Source organism: Phytophthora cinnamomi (assembly GCF_018691715.1).
Source record: "Phytophthora cinnamomi strain GKB4 chromosome Unknown Contig23, whole genome shotgun sequence".
Taxonomy (NCBI): Eukaryota; Oomycota; class Peronosporomycetes; order Peronosporales; family Peronosporaceae; genus Phytophthora; species Phytophthora cinnamomi.
The window spans coordinates 1,096,195-1,119,153 of record NW_027150956.1 but is presented as its reverse complement, the minus strand read 5'-3'; the positions used below and the strand labels follow the sequence as shown (position 1 = coordinate 1,119,153).

At 52.0% G+C, this 22,959-nt stretch overlaps 3 protein-coding genes across 3 annotated transcripts in view; all 3 read right to left on the bottom strand.

Moving 5' to 3' along the window:
* Window positions 1–2,114: 2,114 nt before the first annotated feature.
* IUM83_05138 (uncharacterized protein) lies at window positions 2,115–2,396 on the bottom strand (the record flags this gene model as incomplete). Its single annotated transcript, XM_067929256.1, has 1 exon — window positions 2,115–2,396. One exon carries the CDS (start codon window positions 2,394–2,396, stop codon window positions 2,115–2,117), a length of 282 nt encoding a protein of 93 aa, XP_067794884.1.
* An 18-nt stretch (window positions 2,397–2,414) lies between these two features.
* On the bottom strand, window positions 2,415–3,338 carry IUM83_05137 (uncharacterized protein; the record flags this gene model as incomplete). Its single annotated transcript, XM_067929255.1, has 2 exons — window positions 2,415–2,554; window positions 2,780–3,338. 2 exons carry the CDS (start codon window positions 3,336–3,338, stop codon window positions 2,415–2,417), a joined length of 699 nt encoding a protein of 232 aa, XP_067794887.1.
* Window positions 3,339–3,545: 207 nt separating this feature from the next.
* The window catches only part of IUM83_05136 (leishmanolysin-like peptidase), a gene marked incomplete at both ends in the record, with an annotated part of 47,454 nt that continues 28,040 nt past the window's right edge, over window positions 3,546–22,959 (bottom strand). Inside the window, 2 exons of the mRNA XM_067929254.1 lie at window positions 3,546–3,723; window positions 3,885–4,228. Coding sequence (XP_067794888.1) covers window positions 3,546–3,723; window positions 3,885–4,228 — 522 coding nt within the window. The remainder of the gene's footprint in view (window positions 3,724–3,884; window positions 4,229–22,959) is intronic.

Sequence of the window (22,959 nt, the reverse complement as noted above, 5' to 3'; positions counted from 1 at the left end):
AAGTTGTTCCCCCTCCGTCCTTGGTAAATGTTACAGAACGGCAAAAACGTTCTACGGGAGACGTGGACGCGTTGAATGTGGTTAATCGGCTGCGTTCCTCGACAGTCGCACTAATCCCGCAGAAGCGAAAAAAGGGGTCTGTGTGGATGAAAGCTACTCGGCCGGCGTCGTTCTCAACTACAAGATGATGGCTGCAGCCATCAATGCTAAAGCTGACGCAAAAGCCTTGAAAGAGGCCAACAAAAAGTCTGCTCCAAACGAAAAAGCTGCTTGGCAAGCAGTGAACCTGCACGACAAACCACAGGGTCAGTCCGAGAAAACAAAGCTGATACTAAAAAGGGCGGTAGCACGGAAAGCGAAAGAGGAAAACGCTGCCGCACGCAGGATGAGGAAGCAGGTTCATGCGCCTAAGCAGAGCAACAGCGTGCAAAGGTGTCTCCGTCGGCCGTCCTGGAGGGAGATATTGTGATGTCGGTGTTTATATGAACGTACTTAGTAGGGAATGTATCGTACCCCATGGTTAACGTACCGGCGTGACGTGTATCAGATGCATACAAAACGCAGTATACTCAAAATTCTTCCCGAAATATGTCTTTCCCGAATAATAGAATTGGATGATATGCATAATACGCAAGAGCGCTATGGTGCGTGACATCCCCGGTTCTTGCCTAGTTTGGCAAGATGAAACTGTGACCTCCATCATGGATTGCCTAGTTTGGTAATCTGTAACTGGTGCGTGACCGCCATGATGAGCTGCGGTAGAAGTGGACGAGAATTTCGCAATATCCCTATTTTGAAGTTTTTGTGTGCTACAGTGTGTATTCCAGCCGAATTGACCGTCGAAACGTTTCCGGCGTCAAGTGGAATCCAAGAGTTATGTTAATGATAATGAATCTAATGCTGAAGCGAATGACGATATCGACGAGGTGGAGGACGCGAAATGCAGCCAGTTGGCCTCAACGACAATAAACGTTCGCTTTGCTTGTTCAGCCGCCCACTTGCTATCTACTTCACAATGCACGGGAAGTTGATCGTGCAGCTTTGGACACAGCAGAGCTTAAAGTTTTTGTACACAGGATGATCACTGAGAGAATAGCAGCATTTGCTGGTGTTAATGCTTTTGTCGGAGCTGGCTGGGCCACAGGCATCCACGTCACATGGCCTCACAAATTTGGAACGAGGGTGCGCGGGGGAAGCACGGCTTTGTTAGAGCCTGCCTGTGACCGCGTTGACGCCACGTAAGCTACGAGAAAACAAAAAAGCGAGGCAAGGCGTCAATTTGTTTATTTCCTGTCAATAAAAAAAAAGATGCGAGCAGTACTATAATACAGCAAGAACATATCTATTGCTGTGCTGTGCGGTACGCAAATTAAATCCAGAGCTGTTCCGTCGAAACAGAGCTTTGTCATAGCTTATTCAGGCCACGAAATTCCAGAGCTTCTCTTCGTGTGGCGCACGACTTTTGTCTTAATGAACGGAGGCGACTACCCCTCACCTCCACGAGGACGGCATGTTGCTTGAACGCGGAAAAAATCCGCGGATGTCGCTTGAGTGATCAGATAAACTACCTGTCACAGGTATTGTACTGAAGTACAAGTTATTTGAAATAATAGTTTTTTATCTTAATAAAAACTGGATGGGTCAACACACCAGCATAATTTGGTTTGAGCACAGGTAATTCATCATCACAGTCCCGTCAAGCGCCCGTCGACGAACCGAACAAATCTTATTCGGCAGGTATTTCGATAGGAGAATAATGACACCTGAGTGGCATCCGTCCGAGGACTCTGGATAAAATCCAGAGAACAGTCATTTCCTTATAAGAATGTACAGTGTATCGTGTTGACATGGGGTCCATCGGATGGATTATCCCGATGTGCTCCGGCCGGTATGGTTCAAACAATCACGGATTTTGGATATGATTGTGATTGTTGAATTGTGAAACTGAATTATGGAAGTCGTTGCGAATGCGACACTGGATGTGTACGCAGACTCAATTGGAGAACGATGTTGAATGCTGATTCATGAGATCCTGAATCGAGCGGTGAATGATATGAGCAGGAGATGAAGTAATAATCATGGGGGATGTGGATTATGGAGTTAAGTGATTTTCACTAAGGTGGTACGTAGTCGCGGAAATCCTCGGACACCCAGTTGGTCACGCGCTTGTGAGCCGGAAGTAGTTTCTTGCGAATGTGCTCAGGCAGGTGCTTGATACACTCGTCGACGGTCTTGGACCCGGTCCACTGAATACGTGCTGGCTTACGCCGGTCCAGGATCTTGAGCTGCTCAGCCATGGAGTATGGTTTGCCATCGGACTTCGTCTCGGACTTATCATTCAGGATCCAGTTGCATACCTTGGCCGGATAGACCAAGATACCTCGTTCGTACTTCATGGTGTCAGAGGCGCTGGCCTACTTGAGTGCCTTGAGCTTGGCCGCGCATTGAATGGCCGCAGCATCACACAGACGCTTGCGCTCAGCCTGCTCGTCTGCATCCACCTCCAATTCGAACGTCACCCAGTGGCCCGCGAGCAGAATCGCAACACGTTCCTCTGCATGAAGTTGATCATGTCGTCCAGTACATCCAGGACGGCATCATCTACGTCGTCCCGATCATGGAACAGGAGCTGGGTAGTCCAGTGCCGGAACTTCTTGTCGCCAGGCCCTGAATTCTTAATGGCCTTGTACGCTGCGGAGTCGTAGTGCTTCTCAAGGACTGTTCTTCTTGGGGGCGTAGTCTGGGAAGGATGGAGATTGGTCGATCGCGTGTGCCGTACTGGGTGCGAAGGTAGTCAGGATGCCCTTGTGACGCCAAGGGTAGTTGCCAGGACCCTGAACCGCGATCGTGGTCATCTCCTCCAGACTCAATTCAGACATGGCCTTGCGAGCGAGGGGCGACTGCCGCCGAGTCTCTCCAGGACGACCTTTCTTCTTCTTCGTGGACCTTGGTGTGCTGGGTGCATAGTCTGACTGCGACGACGCTGAATCGAGCTTGCGCTTGGACCGCCGAGTTGGAGTGGACGACACTTCTTCTTCCTCGTCGTCGACATCTTCATCAAGTCCTGCCTCCTGCACCTCAGCTTCACGACGTTCCATCTGAGCGATCTTGGCCTGCGATTTCTTGCTTGGAGTCCGCGTGGCGTCTCGCTTCTCGTTGACGACCTCTTTTTCACCGTCTGATCCGAGGGGCAGGAAGTCGCCGTTGCCCGGAGTCGGATCCACCACGTCGGGCCAGAGTTCCGAAAAAATGCTTGTGGTCTCTCTCGTACTGATCTGGTACGTTCCCCGCCCGAAGGTAGTAGATCTCGGGTACGAAACGCGCCCAGTCGGTCTCATCCAGTATGTTCCAGAACATCATGCGAGCCAGCATGTCGGCCAGATCGTGTGCCATGAAGCGAGTGTGAGCTGTGTTCCCGCTTTCGAGCAACTTCATGCTGGCAGGATATGTCATTCCAGAACGCGTGGTCAACGGGACGTCAGTGCGTAGCTTGCGCCACACGACTGGGAGACGGGCGAGCGACGCGCACGCACGCCGAGATTATGTTAGTCCGCAGGACGCGCACGCTGCTGCGTAGGGCCCCATTGAGTTGGACGGGACGGGATGAAGGCTGAAGCTTTGAGAGCCCGGCCTGCCTTCGTGGCTCGAGGCTCCTCGTGTGAAGAGTCGCCGGATGAAGGGTCCCCTGTAAGATCCAGGAACGCTGTGTGCTTGCCGTGAGATCTAGCGTCATCACAACCTGAGTCAGGACCGCCGTCACCTTTTTCTTCTGTGTCGGTGTCGCCGCCACTCTTGGAGACGTACGGCCCTGGAATAGCGAACTGGTCATCGGCTCAAGTGGCATTGATGAGCGTCTTCCATTCAGAAGGAGGAAATGTGCCAACCTTGTGGTGCTTGGGAAGTCCTCCAGACGACGCCAATTGCCAGTCACTTGAGTCTGATGGCAATTCATGAAGGTCATGGCCGGATCCATGTTAAGCGATCTAGCCTCCAGCGAGTCAGCAACCAGACCTGCGGTCTTCAGTTGACGCTCCATTTTCGCGAATTGATCCCGGAGTGCCCGCGCCTCAGTCTCGTACTCCGCCATGAGCCGCTTGAAGTCGAACCGGTACCTCTCCGCTGTCGCATCGGCTGTGACTTGCAGGTCCTCGCAGATCGCCTCCCACTGTCCATCCAGCTGCGCAAAGTTAGTCTTGAGCTGTGCGTTCTCCTTCTGCACCTGGAACAACTACTCCACCGCGGACGAACCGAGAGTCTGGACCTCATCGCGCATGAGGCGGTACTTGATGAGCAGACGACGCATGAAAGTGGTCATACTGAATGTTCACTGCGCGAAGTCGCGTGGCTCGAACGCCATTAAGAACGAAGCCAACTCCGGTCGAGTCTGGACTGAATCGAGAATGGTCTCCTGCTCTGCGTCACTGGGTGGCGATCCAGTGCGCGGACGCAGAAAATACTCGTTCACGTCGTCGGCCTCACCCACCAACTCATTCAGGTCCGCCAAGTCTGTCGCCGAGAGCCCCTCCACAGCTACCCGCACTTCGATGCCGGCGTAGCCTCACGAACGTAGGGACGTCGATGGATATGCTCTATCCTGGCCGGAATCCCAACGATACGCCCCATCCGGGGTGGGGTCGGGTGGTGCCTGCCAGTGCGCAGGTGGGGTGAGACTGGATGACGCTGAGAAGCTACGCTGCAGAGACAGCCCGCTATACCGAGCGCTTCTGTAGCTGACAGAATACGCCCCCAAATTCTGCGCTGCTTGGCCGCCAGTCGCTGCGCCGCTGTAGTGGGTCTAACTTGACTCACTACTTTAGCTTACACGTTGCGCAACGTGTATGAGGAAGCGTAAGTACTTAGTAATTACTTAGGTTAATTATATTTGAGTACACAAATATAAGTTAACTTTAGACAAGACTCCAAGTAGCTAGTTTAAGGTAAAATGAGAACTGTATTGTTTGTAAATTGATCTTCCTCTAAAATCTGCTAAAAACTGTTTATCATCTATGAAAGGGTTGGCAGCGGCTGGCTGTCAGAGCCCCGCTAATATGCATGTCTCTGATTGGTAGAAAGATGCTGCTTTCTACCAATAGGATCTTTGGGTGTGTGGACCACTCACTGTGGTGGTCCACTTCAATGTATCCATCGGTGTGTCTTACACCAATGTGAGGAAGTATCCAAAACGTTTAACAGATAACCTATCTGTTAAATTCACAAGTGGCTTGCAGCCACTTGTACGTGTAACCGTTACACCATCCCCCTTAAGGTTAGACGCGCGGGGTCTCCGCACGTCAATCTTTGGAATTGACCATTCGTCAATTCTCCGCGTTTGGAGAAGAAATCCGCGCTCATTCAACGATGAGCGCGCCTCAGAAGTCCGCAAAGTCGATGGGGAGTCATCTCTCCATCGACGACTACCGAACGCCAGAAGGCGAAGTACGGTGACGTCGTCGACTTCGACGACGACGATGAAGACATGGAGGGCGAGGAGGACTCGCCCTCTAAGCGCAAAGAATCAGTGTCGAGCGAATCGCTCGACCCTCATGCCAAGAACATTCGCCCGCGTGAAGGGGACGAATCGGACGCTTCGAGTTCGAAGCGTTCGCGTACTGAGAGCAATACCCCACTCGCTTCCACTGGGGCTCTCAGTACTCCGCGCGCTGCTGCTGCAGCGCGTGATGTTAAAGCTCAAGGCTCTCCGCGCGCTGCGCCTGCAGCGCGCGATCCATGGATGCCGTCCGCGTCCGAGATCGCGGACCGGTTTGGGAACTCGGTACCTCCGAATGAGGTGCCGCTGTACGTATGCAGCGCCATCAGAGATGACGCTGTGGCTGCCGAGCTGCACTTTGATGCGGAAACGCATCAAAGGCGCGATACTACATCGGACTCTTTCATGAGCTCCGATGGTTTCAAAGCAAGAAGACCTCTTCTCGCAGCAAAGTGCCCGAATGGCAGGCACTTTGTCAAGCTGGAACGCCTTTGTTGAAAACTTCAACAAGAGGCCGAGCGCTTACCGTGATCGGATTAAGCAAGCGCGTGATCGCTTCGAGACGTACTCGAAGCGTGGAAAGCTGGAGCAACTTCATGTTGCTGCTGAGGAGGCAAATGTGCCGTGCGCTGTGCCCGAGGGCTTTCAGTGCACGAAGTGCTTCAGGCGCGGTCCGCTTGAGCGACCGCGACCTGAACGGGTACACGTCGTTCCGTGTGCCCGAGAGTCTCAAGAGCTCCGTGCTAAGTTCTTAGCACGTGAGGGTTCGGGCGCTGGCGATGATCGCAGCGCTCGCTCTACTCCGCTGTGCCAGCGCGTACTGCTCTTCGTACGCCCTCACCATTTCCGGAACGTCCTCCAGCAAGACGTTCCGCGGCTCCCATGTATCTCGATGGGGAGGAAATCCTCTCAACGAATACGAAAACGAGCCCCTTGAGGGTTCGTTTTCGGGATACTGTGGTCAACAATCCGCTCAACAATCCAGCGGGTTGAGCCGCGGGCGTCACGGATCGGCGGTGGAGGGGTGGGAACACGCCCGGGTATGATCAGCCCCGGGCTGATCAGTATGCGCCTCTCCACGACCGGGTGACCGTCGTGGAGCGTCTTCAGGGCGCTGAGTTCGCCGCCCTAAAACAGGAGCTGGCGAACCAGAAGGCCCAAGTCGCGGCGGTCTCGCAGACCGCCTCGAACATCCAGGTCGAGTTGGGGACCCAGATGAAGGGTTGCTCCAGCGCGTCCGCGCGCTGGAGGAGAGGTTGCTCGTCGCCGAGGCCAAGTCTCGCTTCTGCCTCGGCTCCTGCCGAGGCTTCGGGTCAGCCGAGCTAGATGGCTCGTGCTGCCGGTATGGCTTCAGCCGTCCGACGTAAAGGTCGGATGGAGGCGCATGCTAGACGGTATGTCTAGCGTGTATGCGTTGCCGTGCCGTGCCAACACAGTGAACGGCCCGATGAAGCGCGGAGCAAGCTTGCTTGCTCCGAAATCCGAAACTGCATGTCTAGGCAGGTTTTGTGTAGCTAACAAAACTAATGAACCAACTTTAAATTCATTTGTGTTGCCTCTGCCCGCATTGTCTGCGTTCAGCTTCTGTTGATCAACAGAAGCTGCTATTGTCTTGGACAAACCGAATCACGGCTTGTCTTTTGGTGATGAAACTGATTGCATCCGAGCTGAAGTCATTCAGCTCGCTCTCCGCTAGAGGCCCGGCCTCTGCGTGGTTCTTGCGGTGTCTGCGCCCTGCGCGAACCGTGATCGTTAACCATGTTGTTGGGGAGTCTGCGCCCTGCGCAGACTCATGTGGTTTGTTCATTGTTGCAGTTGACACTGTGCAAGTGTCAGCGGTTTCTGCGGCTGCTGTATTGCAGTCGTAGATCCTCCCAACTTAAAGTGGGAGCCATCACTCCGAGTAAACTCGGTAGGCGTGGATGCCGCATGGCATTCACGTAGAACGGTGTATGCCCGGTCGAGGCATGCACTGAGTTGTTGATGGCAAACTCTGCCATCGATGAGCACTCGCTCCAGTATTGGAACGAGTGAGCGTAGCTCTTCAACATATCGACGACCACGCGATTCACGCGCTCGGTTTGACCGTCCGTCCGCGGATGATCCGCAGTCGACATGGAAAGCTGGGCTCCCAAGAAGTGTACACACTTCTTGCCACAGGTGCGCTGTGAAGCGCGGGTCTCTGTCCGACACGATGTCGGACGGCATGCCATGGTGTTTGAACACCATGTCGACGAGCAGACGGGCCGTCTGCTTCGCGGTCACCTCTGCTGGCACCGCAGCAAGATGTACCATCTTGCTGAAACGGTCTACAAAGACCACAACACCGGTGTTCCCTCCGTTATCCGGGGGAAGACCAAAGATGAAGTCCAAAGACATGGACTTCCAACACTCCGACGGAGTCGGTAGTGATTGCAGTGGAGCCTGCGCGAATGGCGCAGGCTTTACGCGTTGGCATACCTCGCAAGCACGGATGTACTTGCGCACCCACTATACTGGCGGTGCCAGTAGAAGTCGCGCGTGAAGGACGTAAGTCTTCTCACGTCCGAGATGTCCCGCAGTCGGGGCATCGTGATACTCGTACATGATCCTGAGTCGCAGGTCATGGTCATTTGGCACGACAACGCGATCCGCGTTGTCGTCGACTGCGTTGTAAAGTAGCAGTCCGTCGTGCACACGAAAGCGGTGTGCACGCGCTTGAAGGTGCTTGGGCAGCTTCTGACGGGACTTGTCAGAAGGCGCTGTGCCATAGGCCAGCAAGAGCTTCGCGTCCGCGTCGTGCGCGTACGCGGCCTTCACATCATCCAACAGAGATGATGTGGGTTTGCTCGATCGCATGACGTCAATGGCATTGACGTCAACAGCTTCTGCATAGTCCGGCCGACGTGATAACGCGTCGGCCACCACGTTCAATCTTCCGGGTTTGTATTCGACCCGGAAGTTATACTCCGCAAAGAATGAGAGCCATCTCGCCATTCTTTGTGAAATGTGTGGCGACTTCACTGCGGTACGCAGTGAAGCATGGTCGGTGTAGACCACAAATGGTCTACTCCCAAGCAAGTACACTCGGAACTTTGCGAGTGCATATTTCATGGCAAGGAGTTCCTTGTCATGCACCGGATAGTTGCGCTCAGCTGGCTTCAGCTGACGCGATTGGTAGTAGACGACACGATCACGGCCCTCGTGATCGTGCTGCATCAACGCGCATCCGATCGAGAAATCGGATGCGTCACATACGACGTGAAATGGACGGTCTTGGTCAGCCACTGCCAAGATCGGCGCCTCAGTCAAGCCCCGCTTGACTGCATCGAATGCCTTTTGGCAATCGGGTGTCCAATTCCACACAGCTTCTTTCTTAAGAAGCTGTGACAGCGGGCGGATTTTGCCCGCATAGTCCTCCACGTACTTGCACAAGTACGTGGCCAAGCCAAGGAACTGCCTCAGTTCCTTGACACTTGAAGGCGTTGGCCATTCATTGATCACTCTGACCTTTTCCGGGTCAGGGCGAACACCATTCTTCCCTACGAGACACCCGAGGACGGGTATCTCGCTCGCCCCGAAGATACACTTCTTCAGGTTCGCGTAGAGCTTATGCTTTCGCATAAGCTCAAGTAGCTTCCGGAGATGCACCCTGTGCATCTCTACGTCGTCTTCCGTCCACAGCCCGGCTGTGGATGAATACATCATCGAAGTAGCTCGGTGCGAAGTCGCGCACCGAGCGCAACAAGTGCGTCACGCACCTGTTGAAAGTCGCAGGGGCGTTCTTAAGTCCCTGTGGCATTACTAGCCATTCCCAGAGCATGCCGCTTGGCGTGCTCACTGCCGTGAGCGGGATACCGCTCTCACGCATTAGGATTTGATAAAATCCATCTCGCAAGTCGAGAGCACTGTAAACGGTGCTCCCGGCCATCGAATCGATGATAACATCTTTTCGTGGTATCGGCGTCTGCGCCGGTACCGTCGCATCGTTCAGCTTGTTGTAGGCATGAACGATGCGCCATCCGCCCTGTGGCTTCTTGACACAGAACGTCGGAGCACTGTGCGGGGACTTTGATTCCCGCACTTGTCCTGCTTTACGACGACTTTCAAAGAAGTCGTCGATCGATTTCACTTGCTCTCGCGGCAGTGGCCACTGCCGCGTGACACAGTACTTCGTGCCCGGCACGAGATCAATCTCGTGCTGAATGCCCTTATCCTGCGGAAGCTCCGCAGGAATCTCTTCCGGGAGTACGTCTTTGTACTCCTCAATAATTGTAATAGGGACTCGACTTTAACGAGTCCCAACCTTATTCCTCGATGCGCTCTCGCTTCGTCTTCGCACTGAGAGTGTCTTCACCCTCAGTGGTACTTCCCATTAAGAGTTGTGTCAGCTCTTCGCTCTCACGCTCCGTTTTTTCGCTGTTCGAAAGAACGCAGACTTGTTCGATGCGTCCATCGCGCAGGTCGCGCGTGATGCGCTTCCAGCTCATGGCTGGAAGCGAAGTCAACTCCGACGCCGTCGTCGGAGGACTAGCGAGTTCCATGTCACGATACTGGAATCCAGTATCGGTGCGCGTCAAGACGCTTAGCGTCTTGACATTCGGCGTCACCGCCGCAGTCTGCCCAGCAGACTGCTCTTGTTGCGTCTCGGTCCCGGACCGAGACTTGCGCAGCGTTTTCCGCTTGCGCCGTCTTCTTGTTGTGCGGAGCCCGGCTCCGCACAGTTGTTCTTCTTGTCCAGACCCGGCCGTGGACAGTCGTTCGCCGGCGGACCCTGTCTGCGGGCGCGCGATATCAAGCCCGGCTTGATCGCATGGCGCTTCGTCGTGCAGCCCGGCTGCACGACAGCATGCAAATTGCGTCAGTGCGGTACGTTTGCAACCGTCCGCACTGTTTGCAGCGTCAACCCCCGGAGTTGACACGCCTTTGTCACCTCGACGCCATTCATTGGCGGAGCCCCTCATGACCGAGGGTGCGTCGGCTCCCGGAGCCGACGCGTCGTTGTCGACCTGACCTCTTCGGGTCAGGGACTGTCCCTTACACGCTTGAACGTGGGTGTTGGTTCCCGGAACCAACACATCTTTATTCGACGTCGGCAGCATTGCCGACGCGGGTTACTGTGCGCGCCCTCGCGCACTCCTTGGCACTCCGGGACAGCGGCATAAAGCGCTGTCTCGACTGGTGAGCCGCGCGCACCTGTTGATGCGTGCGCTGCGGTAACAGGGCCATCGCTCTCTGTTCCGCTGTCGCGGCCGAAGCGCACGAGCATGCGCTTCTTCCAGTCTATCACCGGATCATGCCGTGCAAGCCACGGCATGCCCATTACTACGTCGAACTTATCGTCCAGGTCCAGGACGATAAAGTGTTCGACAAACACTCGTTGTGTAAGCGCACGTTCACGACGCGCTTCTCGGTCTTCACGATGGCACCTGTTGCCAGTCGTACCTCCAGAAGACTTCGAGGTGTATCTACCTCCTCGAAGTCAAGTCTCGACAGGCTTCGTAGTCGAACAAAGTTGTTCGACGCGCCTGAGTCTACCAAAGCTCGAAGAGAGTCACTCGCTCTCTTCGAGTAAACATTCAAGATGACTAGGTTCGGCCTGTCATCTTGTTTCTTGCAGTGAGAGCTGGTCTCACTGGGGGCTGCAGTCCTTAGTGTCGCGTGCCCGATGTCGGCACGCGCGACTGCATTACCAGTAGGGCGCCCCGCGCCTACTGGATGTTCGCGTTTTTTGTTGGTCCGCGGCGATGCTTAACATCGCCACGACGGCCACCTCCAGGGGGCATGGGAGCTGTGCACTCCCGTGCAAAGTGACCGATCCTTCCGCAACGGAAGGATCGCACGTTACCTCCCTGCTACTGGTAACCAGCAGTTGTTGCATTCGAGAGGTCCATTGGTTCCGGACCTCCCGTCCTCGCTACCGGGCGTGGTTGCGGCCTCGGCACGTTCACATGCAGTTTAGCCTGCCGCAGGCTAAACTCCTCTTGCATGGCAAGAGTGATCGCAGCTTCGAGAGTACTCGGGTACTCTCGGAAGAGATAGGTCTTCACAGGCCCATCTCTAAGTCCTTTCATGAACGTGACGACCTTGGTCGCCTCGTCAATCGGGTTAGTCACGATATTTGATACCAAATATCGTGCGCGCTGCGCGTAAGCATGGACATCATGCTTACCCTGCTGAAGGTCGAGGAACTCCGCCCTCGACCGGAATTCGTTTGCGGGGCTCAAACGCTTGTTTGAGCTCCTCCTTGAATACTTCGTACGTGCTGAAGCACGTAGGATCGGAGAGTCGGCGTCCATACGCCCAACTCCTAGCGCGTCCGCCAAGGCAGGACATGGCGAACGCGACCTTCGACAGCGGGTCGACGATGCGTCGGGCCGCTATGGCTGTGTCGAGTTCGACAAGCCATCGGAGGAGAGGCTCGCCCTCTCTTCCCACGTAATTGCTTACGCTCAACGTTAATGGTTGAGCACGCGGTGTCGTCCCTGACGACGCCGTCACTGAGGAAGCAGCGTCACGCTGCTCCTTCATGATGAATCCCAGAGCAACAGCATGTTGCTCCGTCGGCGATAGCGTACGCAGCATTGTAGCTATCGCCGCTTCTCCAATGACTGTTGACAGTCGTTGGAGGCCTCCACTCTGGGTCAGACAGGTGGGGCAGTCAGCGCGTGCAACATGCGTTGCAGGCGTGTTGGAGCTCTCCATGGGCACCTCCGTGCTCATGTGGTTCTCGGCTCCGCGTTCGTACACCGCGTACGAACGTCAAGCAGTCGGTCGTTGGACGGACTACAAAGTGCTACCAGGTGTAGTGGGTCTAACTTGACTCACTACTTTAGCTTACACGTTGCGCAACGTGTATGAGGAAGCGTAAGTACTTAGTAATTACTTAGGTTAATTATATTTGAGTACACAAATATAAGTTAACTTTAGACAAGACTCCAAGTAGCTAGTTTAAGGTAAAATGAGAACTGTATTGTTTGTAAATTGATCTTCCTCTAAAATCTGCTAAAAACTGTTTATCATCTATGAAAGGGTTGGCAGCGGCTGGCTGTCAGAGCCCCGCTAATATGCATGTCTCTGATTGGTAGAAAGATGCTGCTTTCTACCAATAGGATCTTTGGTGTGTGGACCACTCACTGTGGTGGTCCACTTCAATGTATCCATCGGTGTGTCTTACACCAATGTGAGGAAGTATCCAAAACGTTTAAAAGATAACCTATCTGTTAAATTCACAAGTGGCTTGCAGCCACTTGTACGTGTAACCCCGTTACAGCCGCCGCCTCTGCTTACGATGGGCCTTGATCCTGGCTGGGCTGCTTAGTCTCGCCGTCGTTGTCCGAGAGCTCCTCCAACGCCGCGTTGCGGCTTCTCTGGCGTTTTTCGTCGTCCTGATTTTCCTTTTCCGCTGTCATCTCGATCAGCGAAGCCTCCAGCGCTTGCCACGCTCTTCCAGTGACGCCTGGTTGTCGGAGGACCCTTGATTTTCATTGCCCGCTTCATGTGTGGGCTTGTTGTCGGTCGTGGAGTCATCGCCCTTGCCGCTCGTGCTGGGATTTCCCGAATTGCCGCTGGAGTTGCCGCCGTTCCCACCGCCTCTACCCAAGTTGGCACCTGCCTCACCGCCGCCCGATGGTGGCGTGTGCGGAAGTTATGTCGGGCTTGATGATGCGTCGCGAGGTGCCCGCGCGTCATCGCCCACTTCCGTCATCGCACTTATGAGTTTTTCGATGGAGAATGCATTGCGCCGTTGACGTTGCATGTCACGGTGATGCCCTCTTGATTTGGCTTGACCTAATGTGGAGACAGAACACAGACTGTTCTGCATCCGCAAACTCTTATTACTAACAGCATTGCTATACAGTGCCGCCCGCCATTCAGAGTGGCCAGCACCGCATGTTGGTCTGCTCATTGCCTGTCGCCTCCGTGGGAAGATCCTCTGTGAAAGGCTTCCATCAGAGGGGCGGTAGTCACGATGCGACTCGGGAATTTTTCCCGCGGTCACATCCGACTGCCGAACTGGATTGATACGATGGAGGATTGTTTGTCGCCCTGGATTGGAATCCAGTGGCGTGATGTGTGACACGTGGGGAGTGATTGCTTGTGTGAAAATTTCGTACTACCAGTGCTTGCAGTTAGTATGGGCTCATACGACCGGATATGTGCCCCTAGATCTGCGCTCATATTTAGCGTGGAGTAACACATCCTATCCGTCCGCTGACACCCTAACATCAGAAAAAGCCTAAGGCGCAAAAGTGTAGTCGGAGAATGTATCCCGGCTACAGCCTGCGTTGGCTCCGTTCAAGACACTGGATTAATGCCAAATGATCCCTCCAACAACATGACCCCGCGCATTAAGCACCTCACCGACGAAGATTCACGGTTAATCAGATTGGATAGTGGCATCCCGGATCGTGAGACACTGATTGACCAAGTGCCACACTGAATCGAGTTGATCCCCCGGATGACCACCCTGGATGGAGTCCAGTAAATACCCATCCAGTACAAGCTACCTGTAATATTAGTGTGGAGCCTGTTCCCAGCCTAAATGAGACCGAGACATACCCGTTGTCACTGTATTAGCCGCACGTGGATACCGAAGGCCAGTTCGATCAATGTACCCAGATACCGCTGTCATCAAGTGATGAGTGATGCCGTGAAGATGGTCGACGTCAACAAGTCGAAGCATAGTCAAGTCAAGTCAAGCATACTGAAAGATTTATTAAAAGTCAACGAAGTGATAAAAGATAGCTAGCCAAACTTAAGAACAAACAAGAAGTCAATTTGCCGAGAACGAGACAAGCCCCCCCCCCCCCCTCCCCCGCCGAGAGCAGCTCGGTGGACCCGGAGGACGACATCTAGTGCCGCGTGGAGGACAAGCCACCCGGAACATTACCCGGGGGCTCAAGACGACGGTCGTTTGAGGCCTCCCCGACGTTGTGAGCGTTGGGTGAGTGGCTTCTCGATTGTTTCAAGCCGAGGCGGGCAAGGACTGGGGTATTGCTCCCTGGGGTGATCTGCTCTAGCTTCATAACCAACTTACCACGTCCATTCCGGACGTCCATTTCACATTTCCCTACTATTGTTTTAGCTGGTTGTTAGCGGTTACCTCTCCGACTGAATTGATTTACTGCTGTGTGATAGGACTACAGTTTTATTTGTCTTATATTTCCCTTTGCTTCGTGAGGGTGGTGCGCGAACGCTGAGTGCACATCCAGTACTGACCAGTGTACTGGTTGAAGACTCGATTGTTGACTGGTGTATAGATTTTCAAAGAATAAGTGGTGGCTGTATATTGTGTGACGTTTAGCTCGGCATTGTATTTCTGTGGGGTTGGTTATTCTGGATTACGGGTCTGATTGTGACTCCCACCATTCTGTCTGATCATACTCCATTCAGGACGGTTCTGTAGGTACTTACATTTCTGTATGCTCAATTGCATATTATTAACAACTTCAGGTGGCAAATCCTGTCCGCCAAAGACAAACGTACCGATAGGGATTGACACAAGGATACACGTCAATACTGGATCCGCGATCCAGTAGTCCAGTTCCAACTCATTCAGTGTGTTGGTGACTAGATCGCGGTGACAGCAACCAAACGTACTCCGTATCTAGATTTCCATTGTCCCTACAGCACTCGCACTATACATCTGGAAGATAAAGGCGTTCACCCGCCTCGCCTCAATAACCATAATGGCACCTTTTCCGGTTTCTGTGCTCGGTGGTGCAATCAAACACATCCATCGACACATCAACTCATCTACCTCCTGAGATCTCCAAAGGCTGAAGTAGTCCGGGCGTCTTTGTATGGCGTGCCTTATTCCGCTGGCAACATTCACACATGTTGACACAGCGTTGAATGTACCTCGACAGGATTAGTAATACTTTTTTCTGGACACCCAAGTATGTTTTAAAGTATCCTGGGTGACCTGTCGTAACCACATCGTGGTACTCACAAATAACACGGCTCGTCAGATCTTCAGTATCTGGAATTACCAGTTGAGCATTTTCATCATCTCTCGCATGGTATATAGCAGTCCATTTTTCACATAGTAGCGTGGTACCTCTTTACCACTAGTAATACTCTCCTGAACTCTCCGGTCGGTTGAGTACAGTTATTGTTGCAGAGTGCGTCACAATCGCACTTGCCGTTTGGATACTAGTCATAATTTCACGGTTTTGACCAGCTTCGATGCGCTCACTGAGATTAACCTGAGAGGCTTTATGCTCAAAGAGTGGGTTTCGAGACATTGCATCCGACACTTGGTAACTTTCTCCTGGAATACACTTGAACTGCGATTGCAATTCAGCTAGCTCGTGCGCACAACACGACGGTTGGTGGTCTTTTGCGTCACTATAGTCTCGATATTCTTGCGGTCTGTCTCTACGGTAAATGGGCGATCGAGAAGATAAACTCTCCATACGCGGAGAACATGCATGATAGTCAGTAACCCCTGCTCACGAACAGGGTAGTTGAGTTGCGCTGGTTTTATGTTGCGTCCTACGTATGCAATCGGATGCTCCAAGCCTACCTCGTTGTAAATAAAAAACTTCCGCTATGGCAAAATTCGAGACATCCATACGAATACCGAACTCAAGATGTCGATACCAGGATTATGGTTAGTGTTCGAGGAACTTCCATACATCAGTGATTTTCACTGAGATTCGTCAAAGCGATTGTGGAAATGGTAAACGACTGACTCAATGATTAGAGAGGTAGTATTACATTAGTACTGTAACAGTATTCTCATATTCCTGATCTTCAAATGTGCATCGCTGATGTACATCATCCTTCTGCTCCATGCAGGGGTAGTGTAGCTGGAGCCTAGCACCCAGCTTAGTCCTCACGTCTTACTCAACGTAGTGATGCACCGTACATAACGTACTGCGTAGAAAAATTTGAAAATTTTAATATATACGTTTGCAAATGTGCTTACCTGTTTACCATCCTGTTGTAGCGAATTGCAAAGTCGTTACTTGTGTTATTGCGTTTTAGCCGAATTCGCCTTCCCCAAGTTGGTACTGACCCACGTTGGGCTGCACCAAAGACATCCACGTCAACGAGACCAGTGATGCTCATCGTGAAGCACAAACCCACAGTCCAACCTGCCCGGCATTGCGATGCGTTCAGATGTTACACAAACCGATGCGAAGACCCGAAGACCCGAAGACCCGAAGCTTGAGGGCGCAGTGGCGGGCGCCCGTCAAACACTTGAGCGGAAGATTGGCAGTTGAAAAGTGATTGATTGACTCATTACATTGCTGTCGGCGCATTGCCGTCGCACAGCCTGTAGTTCTTGTCGACCTGGACTATCCAGATCCCATCCTAAAGCCTATCTATCTCAGAACCTAATTATATCCTGATCTCCCAATGAGAATCTACTAATCCGAACCGTACCTTGATCCAAATTTGTGACTTACGTCCCATAATCAAATGTCCAGCTTGAAAATTGATTCTTACACATCTCAAGGATTTATAGCCAACGCGGTCGCATGAAACTCCGTGTTTACTCGTCCCATAATCATGGTTATTCTTGATATTGGCCAGTAAAAGCTCTTGCCGACTAATCGCCTCAATCGTGCGCCAGGAAGCATCCGTCACAGCGCGGGGGAGCTCAAGTAGTCTAGGTTCGCTCATTGTGCATATTGCATTCCTGCAGCCAGAACAGCTCCACTAGTTCGGTAAGAATACCCCTCGCCTCACCCGGCAGGAGGCTCGTCTATACAGCTTCATCTTCCACCCCCAAACCGATCGAAATTCGGTATTCTACGTTAGACCTCTCTGTTAGGTGTGTGGTGTTCAGGTTTGATACCGGCCAAAGAACGGACAACCCCATTCTATGTCAGTGGCCATCACTAGAATTCAACGAAAACTACGTTTCGGCACACAAATTCCAGAAAAACACAGCAAAATAAGATTACACATAGTTTTACTGGAAATCCTAACAACATTCTCTGGGTTTTATCCAGAGTCCTTAGGTGGAATTTACCCCTAAGCAGCCAGTAAACAACAAAAACCAACTTCAGAAAAATGTCAACTTCCAAATCTTCCATAGCGGCTGCGTCTAGGTTTAAATAGCAAGAACTACATACTTGGATTGAGCGGGTCAAGATCTTTCGATTGAGCCATCAATAACAGAAATCGTGTTTTGGGAAAAGAACTAACAGCTAGTGCAGTTGTCCAGCGTAGCACAAGCAAGATATCGATATCATAATTAGTATTCGCACAATCGCTAGAGAATTTGCAGACACTTAAATTTAGTTTAGGGTGTGCAGTAGATACTTGTAGCGTTTGGAAACTGTGTGCTAGAATCTACTTTGCGGTATGTGAGTGTTCGTATAGAACCCTCTCATGTGAAGTAGACGTCCGTCTGCCAATGAGATGGCAGAGAACTTCCACGTCAACAGCTTAAAGGGTACCTTTCTGTTTACGCTGTACCAGTACAGCGTAATAAAACGTTGCATGGTTTATATTCGTTACATGCTTCCAGAAGCTCTAGTTTCTGGTTCTGGCACAACCCTTTCCGCTGACGAGCGGTTTATAGCAATAGTCTGCCGTGTACTATTGTACTGGCCATAATAGTTGATACCAGGAATTGTAGAATTGTAACAAAGGCACCTTTTGAAGTATTGCTCGGCTAATATTACTCGACTGATAATGAAACCACCGGCTAACTACCGCTAAGGGTCTCGCCATGAGGTAATAGTGGGTTGCATTGCCAAACGAGCTCTGGAAGGATGTCCACAGGCAAAAAGCTGAGCGTATCTTAGCGGGATATGATAGTGATCGTGTACAACTACTCCTAACATAGCGCGAAGAATCCTTCGAGACAAGCGTAAGTGTATTGCGATTCCAGAAGCCACGGTTGCCCGTGTCTGGAAGGCATTCCAACAGGAGAAGTCTCGAGAAGTCCCAAGGTGCGCGCTGCTGGTGATCCTTAACGTTAAGTAACATTTACCTTTATAAATTAATAGTACAAGATGTGAACCGTGGTCAACCCTGCGGTGATAGTCAAGAAGAGAGTCTATAAAAAATAATACACATAACTTAGCATTGATTTGTAGTGTTGCAATCATCATTTTTGGGTCTGTCCCGCCAGACTGTACCATTTATCCTCAGGGCCATTCTTAACGGTGCGGTAGGCTGGGAGTGCGGTGGGGCGTAGAGCGTACCACTCTGCGCGCCGTCGTTAACCTTTACTCTCCAAGTGCGCATACCTGTATGATCGTGAGCATACCAGTATGATCGGCTAAAAATTAGTTTATGGGAAAATGGCCGCTTTTAGACTGCTTTTAATATCCTAGCAATGAAGACGAAGAAAACCACTGCATTCTCCTTTTTTTTTTTTTTTTGGGGGGGGGGGGGTCAAACGCACACGCGAAGCCCACGATGATGCAGGTCGGATCACGTGTTGTTGGAAAAACCAAGCGAACACGCGGAAGGATTGGCATCATCCTTGACGTGAGCACAGACGGCCGCCAACGCAAGTTTGACGTCGAATGGTCATGTGGTACACGTGAGACCGTAGCAGCACGGTCAATTTCCCTCGCTGCAGTACAAGAAACACAGTCACAGAGCGAAACTGCCCCAAATACATCAACTACAATCTTCACCGATATTCTACTCGACTTCAACGAAGGTGCTTCAGTAGATATTGAATCCTCGTCGTCGTCCGATGAAGATGAATTGCATTGCGAGGAGAGCACTGAGCATGAGGAAGGACTTATTATTGCAAACGGGAGGACCCGGACACCTTGTGAACCAGTTCTGGTCGACCCAGGAGCCCACGTCCGACCCCGTCCGGCTTGGCTGTTGTGGCCTCAACCTCTGACTCTAGGCGACCGTACGTTGGCTAAGTACTTCTATCTCATGTATCCTATGCCTACATTGCCAAGTGCGATGTCGTCTACAAACCGCAACCTCCAGAAGAAGCAATGTCGATGTATCAATGCGGGGGACTGGTTCAAGTGGATAGGAATTCGATTAGCGATGGCTTTTGAGCCGCGTCGTGGTCCACTTCCAACGTACTGGGAGCACCGTTCACAAGACGGTGGCGTTGATACCGCAGCCAAGTTTGGACAGTGGTTTGGAATGACAATGCATTGTTTTGAAGAAATTTTGAGCTGTATGGCGTTCGGCGAATCAATCGCAGCAAACGATCCCTGGGTGCCAATACGACCTCTCCTAAAAGGACACAATGAGCGCCGACGACAAGTCGTTTCTCCGGGAAGTGTGCTTTGCGTCGATGAGTCCATAAGCGCGTGGAAGGATAGAGAAGGCAAGTATTGCCGTGATGGCATGCCGCACAAGACCAAACTTGTTCGAAAGCCTGAAGGCTTGGGTGTGGAGTTAAAGGCTATCGCCGATGGCGATACAGGTATCATATTAGGTTTAGAACTCGTTGAAGGATCAGCACAACAACGTCAGAAGGCCTACGCAGCAGAATATGGTGAAGGGACGGTAGTTGTATTGCGCCTCGCTGAACCATACAGAGGAACTGGTCGTACCGTTGTAGCTGATAGCGCATTCGCATCTGTAAAGACGCTCGTTCAATTGGGGCACGAACTGGATTTTTCTTCATGGGTATGGTAAAGACAGCCACAGTGGAGTTTCCCATGAAGCATTTGAAGGACTGGTTCGCTACAAGTCCTAAGCGAGGCGCGTTCAAAGTTTTATCGAGCACGACGGACATGGGTACCTCAAAGTATGCAGCATGTTGGGCAGATAGGAAACCAGAAACAATTATTGCAAACCGTGGAACGACTCTGCCAGGTACAGATGCAGTTCGACCAAGACACCGATTGATAGAGCATGATGGAGTAGTGGAGACGGTGCGGCTTGAAAAACGTATTGCACGCCCGTAAATGATAGAGTACTTCTTTTCAAAGTTTTCTACGGTCGATGTGCACAATCACATGCGTCAAGGGAGCCTAGCGCTAGATAGAGAGTGGGCAACAATGTTTTGGGGCATCGTTTGTTTAGCACGCTTCTTGGCATGATTGTTGTCGACGCTTATCTTGCTTACCGCTACGAGGCATGTGAAAGCCGCCATTCCGACAACACCGTACTGGACTTTAATTCTTTTGTCTCTCAACTCGCCCACCAGCTCATATTCAACGAATATCATTCCGCTAGAACAACCCGCAGCAACGCTGATAGCTCAACAGTTGAAGACAACGTAGCTACACCTCATTCCATCGAGCAGCTCATCCATATGCCTCAGTACAAAGCAACACGACAGAAGTAGTACCGTGCCCAGCGTAAATGCAACTTGTGTAACCGGATAGCATCGTATCATTGTTTGGATTGTTCCGACACGGCTCGTGGTGTTTACTTCTGCGTCTGCGGCCCGCGATCCACACGCGATTGGTTCACCAGGCATCTCTCCACTTCAGCTTGACCTTTTTCTTGAGCAACATATGGTTTTCAATACAAACTCCCATACAAACTAACTTTGCCTGAGCATACTAGCATGCTTTGCTCCTGTGTACCTGTACACTTTCGACCTGGAGAGTAAAGGTTAAGAACGACGGAGTGTTGGGCGGTAGGCCGCTGTACCAGACTGTACCTGTGTCAGAGAAATTGTATCATTCACAAAACGCCCCGAACCCCATGTGACAGATACTATTAATACGTATGTTCCCTTAGCTAGTCGATTCGGACGACGAGGAATGGAGCAGTTCGTCCAGTGATGAAGAGAGGAATGACATTGCCGTGTGTGTCGCTGCAGCGACGCAGGTGCTTGCCATTAGAGAAGATTATTCAGAGGAACTTGCGCTGGGCTGGACTATGGTGCGCAGCAACTCTCGAGGGCGTTCCATTTGGATGGAGAGTCGGAATCTGGGCAGCCTATCACGGAAAGCGACCCCCCCCCTCGCGTAGGGCGTAGGGGGCCTACCGATCCGTGATCGAAAATTCCCTCGAGGTAGTCCCGATTGCTGCACAGAGGCGGTGCGCAGTCTACCCCAGCCTGTGACGGGGTTACACGTACAAGTGGCTGCAAGCCACTTGTGAATTTAACAGATAGGTTATCTGTTAAACGTTTTGGAAACTTCCTCACATTGGTGTAAGACACACCGATGGATACATTGAAGTGGACCACCACAGTGAGTGGTCCACACCTACCCAAAGATCCTATTGGTAGAAAGCAGCATCTTTCTACCAATCAGAGACATGCATATTAGCGGGGCTCTGACAGCCAGCCGCTGCCAACCCTTTCATAGATGATAAACAGTTTTAGCAGATTTTAGAGGAAGATCAATTTACAAACAATACAGTTCTCATTTTACCTTAAACTAGCTACTTGGAGTCTTGTCTAAGTTAATTTATATTTGTGTATTCAAATATAATTAACCTAAGTAATTACTAAGTACTTACGCTTCCTCATACACGTTGCGCAACGTGTAAGCTAAAGTAGTGAGTCAAGTTAGACCCACTACACCTGGTAGCACTTTGTAGTCCGTCCAACGACCGACTGCTTGACGTTCGTACGCGGTGTACGAACGCGGAGCCGAGAACCACATGAGCACGGAGGTGCCCATGGAGAGCTCCAACACGCCTGCAACGCATGTTGCACGCGCTGACCGCCCCCACCTGTCTGACCCAGAGTGGGAAGCCCTCCAACGACTGTCAACAGTCATTGGAGAAGCGGCGATAGCTACAATGCTGCGTACGCTATCGCTGACGGAACAACATGGTGTTGCTCTGGGGTTCATCATGAAGGAGCAGCGTGATGCTGCTTCCTCAGTGACGGCGTCGTCAGGGACGACACCGCGTGCTCAACCATTAACGTTGAGCGTAAGCAATTACGTGGGAAGAGAGGGCGAGCCTCTCCTCCGATGGCTTGTCGAACTCGACACAGCCATAGCGGCTCGACGCATCGTCGACCCGCTGTCGAAGGTCGCGTTCGCCATGTCCTGCCTTGGCGGACGCGCAAGGAGTTGGGCGTATGGACGCCGACTCTCCGATCCTACGTGCTTCAGCACGTACGAAGTATTCAAAGAGGAGCTCAAACAAGCGTTTGAGCCCCCGCAAAACGAGTTCCGGTCGAGGGCGGAGTTCCTCGACCTTCAGCAGGGTAAGCATGATGTCCATGCTTACGCGCAGCGCGCACGATATTTGGTATCAAATATCGTGACCAACCCGATTGACGAGGCGACCAAGGTCGTCACGTTCATGAAGGGGCTTAGAGATGGGCCTGTGAAGACCTATCTCTTCCGAGAGTACCCGAGTACTCTCGAAGCTGCGATTACTCTTGCCATGCAAGAGGAGTTTAGCCTGCGGCAGGCTAAACTGCATGTGAACGTGCCGAGGCCGCAACCGCGCCCGGTAGCGAGGCCGGGAGGTCCAGAACCAATGGACCTCTCGAATGCAACAACTGCTGGTTACCAGTAGCAGGGAGGTAACGTGCGATCCTTCCGTTGCGGAAGGATCGGTCACTTTGCACGGGAGTGCACAGCTCCCATACCCCCTGGAGGTGGCCGTCGTGGCGA